Raw genomic sequence first — 12,660 nt, forward strand, 5'->3', positions numbered from 1 at the left:
TTTCCCGAGATGTACCAGATTTTATGTAAAATTGTATGACAAAAACCACAATAATTATTCTAATATTGTTCTTAAAAATAGTTTGTTCTGTGTTCGTCCAGATTCAGTGGTCATTGCTCACTTGAGGCCAAGTAGCTCCACATCAAAGATGAGTGTGGCATTTGGTGGGATAGTGAACCATAGTTAAGGCATCCAACAATACACAGGTGTGAATCAGTCATGCATCAACAGGTCATTCATTAAACATGACAGTCTCACAACAAATTAACACTATTATTTCTTGGATGACCTGTTAACCTTCATGCCAGAATCAGTAAATTTCTATGATGCTCCAAATCTTAAAAGATTTGGCTATTTGTTATTAGCAACTAAGAACTAGCATCCGAAATTACATCACAGACATAAAAATGGCCGCTGTAGAGTGTGGGGATGTTCGTAAAATTTGTATGGGTGGCTATGGGAAGAAAATTTTTGAACGGCAATATCTCAGCCAAGAAGGAAGATATTAAGCCCTAACCAGCAGGTATGGCTATTGTTATTAGTGCTTTACAGTGACCAGCACTGAAGGTCTGACCGCAACATGTTATAAATTAGCTGAAAGAATAGGAATCTAGCACTGTTTTGAATATCAACTGAAAATCGCTTTTACGTACTTATTGTAATGTCTTATAGTCATACCTGCTAGTTAGAGTTTGATATCTTCCTTCTTGGCTGAGTTATTGCCGTTCAAAAATTTTCTTCCAATAGTCATCCATACAAATTTTACGAACATCCCCACACTACAGCGGCCATTTTTATGTCTGTGACATAATTTTGGATAAGACTCATAGGAAATGGGGCCAGCTATCTAAACTAGTACACATGGGGCTCATTAATAAGGATATACTCCACCAGCACCAGAGCTCCCATAGCCATAGTCTGGAGAGCACGTCAACTTGGCACGTTCACCGATACTCATCTGTGGTGGACAACATATCAGTAACATACTAGATGTGCACAATGCTAACTTGCATCACACCCTCGTCCCATCCTTTGATCACTTGACCCATCCCAATCTTGAACTCAAAGGGTTTACCGCGATCACGTGAGGAATCAAATTTCTTGCCATTAGTCAGTGTGCCAGTATAGTGCACGACAACTGTGTTACCTTTCTTGGGGAATGACTTGCCTACAATGACAGCACATTGACACAATAAATACCTTAAAAATACAATGACGTGGAAGCCTCATGCAATTAACAACACCAAAAGTGGCAGACCTAGCTGGCAAACGAGTATAAAAAGCAACTAAAGGCACCAGTTAGCCAACACAACAACACAACTCGCCATCTCCAGCCTTAATAGTTTCAACGTCGACTCCCATGATCACTGCGTACGAGACTGCGTATTTCACCTTTTAAGAAAGTTGTACACGTGAGCTGGCTACCGCATAAAGGCGAGGTGGTTGCCAATGGTGATATGATGCGAACACAACTCAACACTGAGTCGGAAGTGAGTATGGAGTGCACTTGCGTAGGGGAGCGCAGGGTGATTTAGCGTAGGAACCTGCTGTCAAATTGAAGGTACGAAAGTGTGGAGTGTTTCGAACGTATTCTAACATTTCATGCAGCACATCTCCATTGTTTACATGCTTGTTTAACAGATTATCGAATCATTACAAATGTGGAGGATGGCTGCATAGTAGGGTTTTTAAAATAGACAACGCGGGACATTATACAAGTTTTAGTGGTGTGAAGGAGTTAAGGCATACTTGTAAACAACACTTTGATTGTATAGTGTGTTTGTACTAATGCCAGGTAGTGTACTAAACGTGTGACATGTTGTAAGAGCAACTAATACTCCAGCCATACAGGCTGCTGCATGCACCATTGTCAAGTACTGCCATATAAGTGGAAAATTTGACAGTATTAATTTTGGTGGAGAAAACATGAAAAGCAGGTTATCAGGCACTCTTATGTATTAATGAAGGTTTAGAATTGGTTGTTACTTCTACTGGGACGTTTAGTGAGAAAACTTACTAAGAGGGTAGTTTTGCTTGTAACCAAGCATTGGCATAACAACCTTGCTGTTAGTATTAGTATAATTTTCCATAAGGGGAGGAACGGTACAAAAGACAAACCTGTACAAGGTACTGTCCAAATACAAAAAATGCAACCACATGTTAGTCAGGTCCACTATGTACTTTTGTTCAAATTTTATGGGGATTAGCAAACCTATACATTTTCAGAAAGCTTAGAACATGAAGAATCTGAAAATCATTGTTTACATTTGCACCGATTCCTGCAAGGTCAGCATTTTTAAATTTCAAAATGGCAGCCAATAAAGTAAGAAATTGCTGAAATATTAATTTTAATTTGACAAAAAAGTTCATTAATGAACTCAACCAATTCTCTGGTGACATTTTTACATCTCTATTCACTAGAGGTGACATAGTTAATCATGAAAATTTAAAAGTTTTAACAAACAGAATAGAAGAGCGTCCATTATGCTGCAATAACTCAGGAATAAATTTTAGCAAAAAGAATTGAGGAATATTCCAGAGTATTTGGATGGGATGTATGTATAACTGGTGTAAAGTATTAGTTTGGCTTCCACAGAAACAGTTCAAGCCTAAAAACAGCAGAAAAGATTGAGTTACTCTAATAGAGCAGTCAATTACTCTGATGAAGCAGTCAACTTTTGAGTCCACATTGCTAATGTAGCAGTCACATTTGTGAGAGTCCTAGCTAGTTTGGTTATGTTGGGCATAAATTTCAGGAGATTAGCTAATTTTAGGTTTGAAAGAATGATTGGAATTTACATAAAATATTCTCCCCTAAAAGGTAATTTTGTTAATTAGCAATTGGCAACTATGATTTCACGGCACTTTTGTCAGTTGGTGGTATACATTGACATAGTCAGGTTAACTATATAATTATGTCAAAGATAACTTTGTTCAAAATTTATGGGCCTACATAAAGCTTGGAGAATGCATGGAGATCAGTGAAATCAATGCTTGCATTTACTGTATACAGATGCCTGAATGGTAGTCAATCAGCAGTTTGAAAATAGCAGTCTATATGGTGCAGATTTCTTCATATACAAACACTATTTCTATGTTCTCACACCCATATAGAATCCATTACTTAATGGCCTCTAAAGCACTAAGAAACCTAACAGCAATTTATTTGGCAGATAGTTATTGCATGAAACAAAGTGAATAAGTAAATTATTAACATTGAGAAGTAGGGTATAGCTACATAATATTATGAAGACATCATGGCTATGCAAGTATGTACATATACATAACAATCATCAGCAGTGTCACTGTTGTCATTTTCAATGCATCATACAGTATTATACTGTATATTAGGGATCATGCAGAATTGAGCTTTTCCAGTTCAAAATATCACCCTAAAACCAGACTCAATTTCCCTTCATGACAGCTTGGCAGCATTGGTTAGACACAGCCAAGACCCAAAATGTCAACTCCAAATTCTTCCAACAAGTTTCTACAGCATTTAAAACTTTTCTATTCAATAAAATTTTATGCTGTCTTACTGACTGATGCTTCCTGCCAAGCATGCATAACTTGACATACAGGCTTGATTTTGGCAACACAATATATACATGCATCATGGACTTGCCTTTGTCCTCCTTTGTGTTTCAGTTCTCTTCACTGATAATGCAAGGTGTCAATTCATGCTATATTGTATCATGATACGGCTTCCCTGTGGCTGTATTTTCCATAAGCCATATGACTGATTGTTGGGACCCTTCTCGTGCTGTTTTTTGTTTGCAATGTTGTTTAATGGGCAAAGCATACTGTAGATGAAAATGAAGCATCATGGCCACCTTCCTTTTAGCTACATAACTGATAGTTGGGGCATGCATCCAGACATATGGCTTGTCAGGTGCCTGTCCTCCTTTTGATGCAACATATGTATGGGTCCACCAGTCATAACTATGTTACAAAAAATAAGTAGAAAGTTAGATAAGGATCAAAAAAGTAAAGAAACAAGGGAATAGCTAAACAGTAGTGAAACAAGAGAGGTTGCCTATATACTGCAGATTAAATGTCCACTAGCACATCTGCAGTATATAGGCAATCTCTTGTTTCACTACTGTTTAGCTATTCAATTGTTTCTTTACTTTTTTTACCCTTAATCCAACTTTATGCTTAAAGCAGTTACTTGTGAGCCAGTCATTAAAAATGTCTTGGCTAGATGTGCCAAATGTCCTTTGTTTATTTTTGGATAAGAATCAATTTGTCAACAATGGCAATCTTTGGATTATTTGAATATATCTGATATACAATAATTCTGCCACTGAAAGCAATTTTTCATTGGATTTACAGTGGATACTAATTTTCAAGATTGTGTATATATTAATTTTAACTTGTTGGTGCAAGTCTGTCTGGTGAAAAAAATTTGCTCTTGGTGATCAGTGTGAATTCGTTCCTGCCAATTTTTATTTTAAAACTACTGTATTAAGTCAGTAGAAACCTCTATCTATATGTCCAGTTTATTTCTGTATATATCTTGAGTATGCATAAATCACAAAATTCTGCTAATTATTTGAAGTGATATGAAGGAACAACATTTAGCATGTGTTTCTTTCAGTGGATGAATGCATGGCTTACTTGGGAAATAGTTACAAGTTACTCCAGACTAATGAACACTTATGATATTGGAATCAGCAAACAAGTTTGGTGGGGGAAATCCAAGGGAATACCATAGTCAGGGTAACCTTGGTTAATACTTAAAAATTATCGTTCAAGTTGTCATGACTATTGGGTACACTCTCTTACATGAAACCATCACTGAAATTCTTTCAACTTTGATCGTTATCACAAGAGACTGAGTTTACCTCACACTAACCGTTACATACCCAATTATGCAGTCATGCCCTACATCATGTGATTTGAATACAAGATGCAAATGTCAGTAACTACAAAATACATAAATGCAGTGCATGTATAATTAGTGTGGGTCCCAGGAACCATCAAACTTAAATTCATATTGACAACATGGTGTTATTGATTTTTAGTCAATTAAAAGATTTAATGGTCTTGGCGTATTGTTAACAGATGATGGTGATGGATAGTACAATTGAGAGTACAGCTGATGTCACACCAATAACTCCATCACAAGATGGGATTGTGGTGAAGAAGAAGAAGAAAAGAAGACACTCAACAGCTGCAAAGGAGTTGCCTCCATTACGACTACCACCCACCGCATCTCTGGAGCTTCACCAGTTATCAGGTTTGTGTGTGTGTGTGTGTGTATTGTGTATTGTGTATTGTGTACAGCTGTACATGTGCACACACACAACATTATTTTGTCTACACAAGTGTTGGTAGATAAGTAGGTTCACATACTTAGTAGAGCTGATAGATTGTGCTATTAAACCGAAAGGTTTAAGTACAGTGTCACATCTCAGTTTATCTAATTTCAAATTCCTTTTTTAGTCATAATACATAAATGTTTATAAAGACTTTTGGGCTTTAAGAGTCTTTTAAGAAGATCACCAATCAACTGTATTGTTTGAGGTTGTGTTGATCATATGGTTATTTTTGTCATACAGGTATGAAGCGAGGTAGGGTACCTCCCCTGGTCATTGAGAACAGTCAGGCAGTGAAGGAGGAGAGTATTTCACAGGAAAGTGATGGTGGAAACACACAACAACAGCACAAAAGTATTACCACTGCTGCCACTAGGGTCACCCTGCCCAGCCACCTCAGTAATGATGTCCCTCGTAGTAAATTAGACCGTATCACTACAGCCAGTTCCACTCCAGATCCTGATGCCACCATCACTGCTAACTTAATGTCAAAGCTTGAACACGTTGCTACGGATACCCTCCTGGAGTCTGGGAGATCATTGCTGTCAGACAAGCTGAACAGCACTGGATCATATGACTCCCAGCTGTCTCAGGCTCGGCTCAGGAGGCGGGACAGTCGACGAGGCAAATTGACAGTATCACAGTTACTAACTGATCAGGTGAGATGCAATGAAGTAACAATGTGATAATTTGTTGTGTCCTGTGTAACATAAAACAAAATAAATTTTATTAGTGGGCAGAAAATATTCTTAAATTTTCATAAAGCAATGAGTCACACAATCCATGAAGATACTTTTACTACATATGTGACCCAGTCTGGGAAAACTGGTTTTATCGCCTATTTAGAAGTATCGAGAAATTCTGTATTCAGTGTGTTGTAGCTCGCCAATGGTTGAAGTAATGTGTACCAAATTTTCACACGTTTTACACCAATTCCTTACCTTCCAGAGCATCCACTGTACAAGTAGCCAACAGCTAAGTTTCCTGCCATTTTAGATAGTTTTTAAACCGAAGTTGACTGTATCAGGTGAGCTCCAAAAGGGGTGGGTGGCGTGGGCCCAGAAGTAGGGAAAGAGGCTGTTTATAAAATTGAAGAGGAAGGATTAGGTCATCCAGGTCTCATAACTGGCTTAAATTAAAGGAAATTTACAGCACAGGTCTTTATTCAACACCACGGAGCTGTACAGCCACATACAGCCATCCACAGGCTGACCAGGGCCCCACACCACACGTACGGATCACCACTGGGCTTGGGAAAAGCAGCCAGCAAAACCAGGCCACTCAAGTTTAGCTGATTCTGATTGTGAAATTTAATAGTTTATTCATGTAGCTTTGTATTCTTGGTGAAAAATCAATTCTGCTGACATGGGCGATAAAACCAGTTTTCCCAGATCCAGTCACATATGTAGGCTATGTATCTACAACACAGCTGGGTATATATTTGATGAGACAATATGGCGCTCCATTGGTTCAGCATGATTCGAATCACACACCTCATGGCTTCTGCTTCAATTTTCTCAGCACTAGCTCAGCTTTGTGACTAGTACACATCAAACATAAGCTGATTGGCCCAGTGCATACTACTAGTGGAGCAGTAGATGTCTGGGTTAGGCCAGTTTGGCTCAGAGTATAAAAACCCTGCTGAAAATCCAAATTATTTTGTTGGAGATCAAGTTTTGTTGGAATATAAACTCTCCAGCTATGGTGTGAGAATGGATCATGACAGTTCTATTTGGTTCATTTACAGTCAACAGTGGAACAGACTCCTGCACTGGAATTGAGACCACTACCAGGTGAGGTGTGTGTGTTTTGGATTTTGCTATAGTCGTATAAATAATTGTTATTGCGTACTTATCTGCAGTAATTTATTATGACCATCTTGTGTACTGTCAACTAAATGGTTTCAGAAAGGTTTAAAATAATCCAAAGACTTAGTTAAGGGTCCAAAGTGTTACTTTGACTGCCTTAGTACATGAACTGACCTGGAAAATCAGGACACCTTGATAATCAGGACACTATTGGTTGATCCTAAGGTGTCCATATTTGTAACCTGCTAATGTGGACACTTGAGGACACCTACATAATTCAGAAACTTTAAAGATCCGAAAGTATCACTTAAATTAGTACATACACCCTGTAGACTGACCTGAGCACCTTGATAATCAACACACGTGTAACTAAGATCACATGATTATGTAGCATCTTATCTCACAGCTGGTCCTCTAGTCACACCACCAGATGGAGACAGAACGGAGGAAGCAGAAACGTTATTCAATACAGAGCAGAGTATGGAAGCTGATACACTGCATGACATCAACAGAAACACACTCGATGACACAACTGATGATGCAGTTAGTGACACGGATATACTGGGCATGACAATTCATGGCACTGACTGTCTCCTGCCTGATGTCAACCTACTACACCCTCTGATACAGGTGCACCTGGTTGACATGGCAACAGGAGGATACATAAAGAAGTCAGACAGGTGATGATGACCTGGTCCCATTTGGTGTGCATTTATTAGAGTATGTTGTTAAATAGGTCAAAAAGTGCAGTGTCGTATTACGAGACTGGTAACACTAGTGTTGACTTTGTTATTCCTCTACAAACTCAACCAGCCTACTACCCCAATGGTATCCGGTGAGTCAGTGTGAGCTGTATGTAACTGTTATAGCTGAGTGTTGTCTGTCAGCCTTTCATCTTTCATGGTTTATGCTAAGTGCCACTCAAACAACTGACCTGTTCAACATCTCTACTGTTTTGACTTTATGGTGTCTCTATAGTGGACTGATAATTTATGTTCCATTTTTGCTGCAATAATAAGATTTTCCTCTTTCAGAGATAAAAATGTATGAAGCCAGCCAGGCCTGTTGAGACCAAAATCTTATCAAGGAGTTGTTAGGAGTGGTGTTACTGTAGCTAGTTTTGTTTTATAGTTAGTGCTTATGCTCCTTACAGTGATGTGTGTGTATGGTGTATGTGTCATTGTTGGTGTGTCATTGTGTAGCCGAGACTTGAGTGTCACATGGGAGGAGCATTTGGTGATCAATGAACGTCTTTCTCACTTCACCGATAACCCGAACACAATCTTGTTCTTCGAGGTGAGGTCCTGACCTCCATCAGATAGGCATTGTACATAACTCGGGATTGGGACCATCCCGTGAGAACAGTCAATTACTCTAATAGAACAATGTCTTCAAGTACACTATAGATATTTTGAAAGTAAAGAACTATGCTTAACAAATTACATTTAACAAAGTAATGAGCCTGTGCCACATTTTGAACAAACATACATGTAGGCTATGAAAAAAGAATACCTTACTGCAGTTGTACTGTATGGCTTCATACTCCTTCAAGGGACAAAATTTATGAATTGTTCAAACAAGGATATTGTGTCCTTCCCTTGTTTCACTACTTTTTAAAACCCTCTGCTTATTATGTAATGCTTAAGGTGGCACTGAACCGATTAGCGCAAAACAAATTTGTTGCATCCCACATGCTTAATGAGCTACTTTAGGTGGTCAAAAAGTTTTTGATGTCTTGATATTATTGCCTGTATACAACAACCTTGATTGTGTAAAGTGTAAGACAGTGATGTATGGGAGGACTACAGGGTTTATAGTAAGGAGCTACCAACAGTGATTTTTGATTCCTCAAAATCTACATGGACTTTATCCGATATTACGTCACAGACATAAAAATGGCCACTGTAGTGTGGGGACGTTCATAAAGTTTGTATGGGCAACTATGAGAAGAAAATTTTTTAACAGCAATATCTCAGCCAAGAAGGAAGATATGAAGCTCTAACCAGCAGGTATGTTTATAAATTAGCTGAAAGAATAGGAATCTAGCATTGTTTTGAAAATCAACCGAAAATTGATTTTACGTTTTTATAGTAACGTCTTATTCTTATAGCCATACCTGCTAGTGAGAGTTCGATATCTTCCTTCTTGGCTGAGATATTTCCGTTCAAAAAATTTCTTCTCATAGTCGCCCATACAAATTTTACGAACGTCCCCACACTACAGCAGCTATTTCTATGTCTGTGTCGTAATTTTGGATAAGGCTCATTGGAACCTATTTATATAGGACACTTTGTGGCTAGGTGATTTTGATGAAATTTCAAAATTTCGGAGGTATAAGCTTAATGGTAAGTCTGTAGACCTCAGAAAGTGTCATTTGTAGAGAGGTACCACTGTGTATTAGAATAGAGAGGTGTATTAGAATGTACTGCAAGAAATGACAATTGTTCATGTTTAGCTGCTTGATTTCTCTAACACCATGGAGGCACATCCTGATAGGAGATCATGTGATCCAGGGTGGTATAGGGTGGCATGGGCATTCCTCAAACTTGTCAGTAGTCATGGCAACCCGAACACTTATAAGAAATGTCGTCTACAACTTTATCGTTACCCACGTACAAAGCGACGTCGAAAAATATTGCCACAGGAAGAAAGAAATAATATAGAGGTAGGTGATTATTATAATTTAATTAATTTGAAACTATTTTATTTAGATATACCATATTTGGAGTTCTCTTAAAAGAATCACTTATCCCAGTACAATTTTTGTGACTATTAAGGGTGTGTGTCCTCCTTCTATGGCTTTTGCTGTCCAGCGGTCTATGTTGCCACAGCAACCAGAGGAGGCAGACATCACTTATGACCAGTTGCTGAAGAGTCATCAATCTAAGAAGGATGTAACTAAGGTGTCACATGACTCCCTAGCAACAAGAGTTTGGAAACGGTTACCAGGACAGGTAAGCATATAAAATTGTTGTGTGGGGTGCAACAAGAAAAATCTCCTTAATTCTTTTGCTGTATTGTTCAAAATATCAATTTAACAAGTTTAAAAAGTGCCACTTGTGAGATTTAGTGGGGCATAACACTACTGTAGGTTGTGACATCAAGACATATTCTCCACATTTACAATGTGTCATAGTTATCTAGGGTGGGGCTGATATTGTAGATGTATGCTATGTGTGACTCATTACCAACTTGTTCCCTCTCTAAAATATCGCATACATTAGTGATGGTGTTGGATTAGATGATTAGATTTAACAACTCAAATATTGTCTGTCTTCTAGTATGTGCTATCAAACGATACTCTAGTACCGTTTAAGTAGGGATTGCCCCAAAAATTTTGCGCGCCGCCCAAAATCCCACCTTTAAAATCATCCTAGACAAAATCATTTTTACGGAATAGTACTAGTCCATATAATATATAATACAGCATTAAATATAACAATACACTTACAGGTGGCCGGTTATAGAATTTTTTTAATCGCAAAAGCTCGAATTTTAGTCTCACTGCCTCACTGACCACAGTCACAAGGCTAGAGGTCAAACGAAGCAGTGCACGGTCACCATTTTACACCACAATAACAAACTCACTAGAGGGATGTGCCTTTTGGGGATCTGACCAGGGCTCAACCCAGAATATTAAGCTGGGGGGGCAAAATAAGCTGCTTCGGATTCTAGGGGGGTCTGAGGGCATGCTCCCCCAGGAAAATTAATATACTCAATTTTGGTGAAATTTACTCTGTGATGCCATTGAATATTGACCATTCGATTATACAACTTTGGACGTTTCCATTTCTCAAGGCTTTAGGTATAAACCTAGCGGAGGGCAATTGCTAACCCAGGGGGGGCCTGTGTCCCTTCCCCTAGATTAACCCCTGCTGACGAGTGTAGGCCCTCTGTGTCTTGTCTTTTATCTTCAATCAAGCTGCTTGTTGTCTTCTTCATCCAACAAAGCCATATCGAGGCATTAATTTTCCGTATCGACACTTTCTTTCAGCAGCATAATTATTTAGATGCCACAGAATTATTTCAGAGCTGGATTTCAGAAGCGCTTCGGTCCCAATGCTACTATGAGAGGTTATACTAGCTGGATATCTGCAACTTTGTGATTGGGATCCTGTTTGTGATAGGTTCGTGACCACACCCATCAAATAAAGATCTAGGTGGACTAATAGCGAGAGTACTGAGACCACACCTCTGAACAATCTAACCTCATTCCTTATTGGCCTAGGTAGCTGCACACCCCTGGCTGACTAATATAGCAGTCACTCTAATGCAACAGTCATATATGATATTCTAATAGAACAGTCACAAGTTACACTGTAGCTAGCTGTGCTACAACAAAAAACTAAACAAACTAGTATTTGTAAAAATTGAAGAAGTTATCTTGTAGAGAGTTCAGCTACAAACAAGTCATCTGGTAGAGAGATCAGCTAGAAGGATCACCTTGCGGTTAATGAATTAGGGTAAAAAGTAGTGAAACAAGAGATGAATGATGGTATTACCAGTGTTGGGAGTAACGCGTTACTTATGTAACGCGTTACGTAATATTATTACTTTTGTGGTAACAAAGTAATATAACGAAATACGCTATGAAAACAGGTAATATAACGCAAGATACTTTACTTACAAACGTAACGCGTTACCTAAGTAATATAATTACTGTAACGAGTCTTTTTTGACGTAATATTATTACTAAAAGTAACAAAGTTACTGGTCTCGTTAGTAATCCTCTGAGTAACGCCTAACCACAACGAAGTAACGAGGCCTACTTATTCACTAGCTTCTTACTTATAACCAAGATTTGCACATTGTTCAACAACGCAATCATGTCACGTGATAAGGCGGTAGTTTCACACGTGACAGCTTACGGCTGTGGACACAAAGTAATATAATATGTAATATTATTACAGTTACTTTATTTTATGGGTAATATGTAACTGTTCTGTTGCAAGTAATATGTAATATGTAATTAGTTACTTTTACAAAGTAACTTGCCCAACACTGGGTATTACAGCATAGCTCGGTGGGAAAGTCCCTACTATGGCACTGAACAAAATAATTGTTATAGCTAATGTGCCAAAGTAGGAACTTTCCCACTGAGCTATGCTGTAATACCATCATTCATCTTTTGTTTCACTACTTTTTATTGTATAGATCCCTACTTCATTTGTAAATTAACAATAAAATAAAAAAATACTAGTTGTAATAATGTCACTATCATGAGGTGCCATGGTATTCAAATATTGCTTGATACTAAACCTCAAAGGAATGGATTTTGGTTTTTAAAGTTGCCCTTACAATAATACATTATTATAATTGTTTACTTTTTAAGTGCTGTGGTGTTTATTTCCTTTGTTCAAAGCAATGACTAATCAAACTTGACCACTACTCGATACTTTAAAATGATGTTTAAGCTCATAATTTTAAAATTGATTGTGGCACTGCTCAAATGTGGGTGTGACGTTTAACCAAGTACACACTATTTCTTAAGTGCTAATGCTATATGGATGTTCTATTCACCTGTTTATAAT

General features: G+C 38.1%; 2 protein-coding genes across 4 annotated transcripts in view; one reads left to right on the plus strand and one right to left on the minus strand.

The window, feature by feature from the left end:
* LOC136243157 (peptidyl-prolyl cis-trans isomerase FKBP1A-like) lies at positions 1-1,471 on the minus strand. Its single transcript, XM_066034679.1, has 4 exons — positions 1,326-1,471; positions 1,008-1,168; positions 885-958; positions 1-172 (listed from the first exon to the last, which is right to left on the minus strand). Exons 1-4 carry the CDS (start codon positions 1,360-1,362, stop codon positions 118-120), a joined length of 327 nt encoding a protein of 108 aa, XP_065890751.1. The 5' UTR covers positions 1,363-1,471; the 3' UTR covers positions 1-117.
* LOC136243095 (jouberin-like) overlaps positions 1,408-12,660 on the plus strand; it is a 14,853-nt gene continuing 3,600 nt past the window's right edge. For 2 of the 3 annotated variants that reach the window (XM_066034609.1, XM_066034611.1), the window contains exons 1-9: positions 1,408-1,561; positions 5,068-5,242; positions 5,565-5,980; positions 7,069-7,114; positions 7,536-7,809; positions 7,866-7,964; positions 8,332-8,425; positions 9,585-9,794; positions 9,841-10,083. In XM_066034609.1, coding sequence (XP_065890681.1) covers positions 5,068-5,242; positions 5,565-5,980; positions 7,069-7,114; positions 7,536-7,809; positions 7,866-7,964; positions 8,332-8,425; positions 9,585-9,794; positions 9,841-10,083 — 1,557 coding nt within the window. In that variant the 5' untranslated portion in view covers positions 1,408-1,561. Of the gene's footprint in view, positions 1,562-5,027; positions 5,243-5,564; positions 5,981-7,068; positions 7,115-7,535; positions 7,810-7,865; positions 7,965-8,331; positions 8,426-9,584; positions 9,795-9,840; positions 10,084-12,660 lie in introns of all 3 variants that reach the window. The other variant, XM_066034610.1, reaches the window with a different exon arrangement.

This window comes from Dysidea avara, chromosome 13 (assembly GCF_963678975.1).
Source record: "Dysidea avara chromosome 13, odDysAvar1.4, whole genome shotgun sequence".
NCBI classification, from domain to species: Eukaryota; Metazoa; Porifera; class Demospongiae; order Dictyoceratida; family Dysideidae; genus Dysidea; species Dysidea avara.

Bases quoted from the DNA above. Each gene is read 5' to 3' on its own strand.
- LOC136243157 (XM_066034679.1), bottom strand. From the start codon at position 1,362: ATGGGAGTCGACGTTGAAACTATTAAGGCTGGAGATG. The intron at 1,169-1,325 runs GCGAGTTGTGTT...CTGTCATTGTAG, and splicing joins AACTATTAAGGCTGGAGATG to GCAAGTCATTCCCCAAGAAA. The intron at 173-884 runs ATATCCTTATTA...ACTATGGTTCAC, and splicing joins AGCTCTGGTGCTGGTGGAGT to TATCCCACCAAATGCCACAC.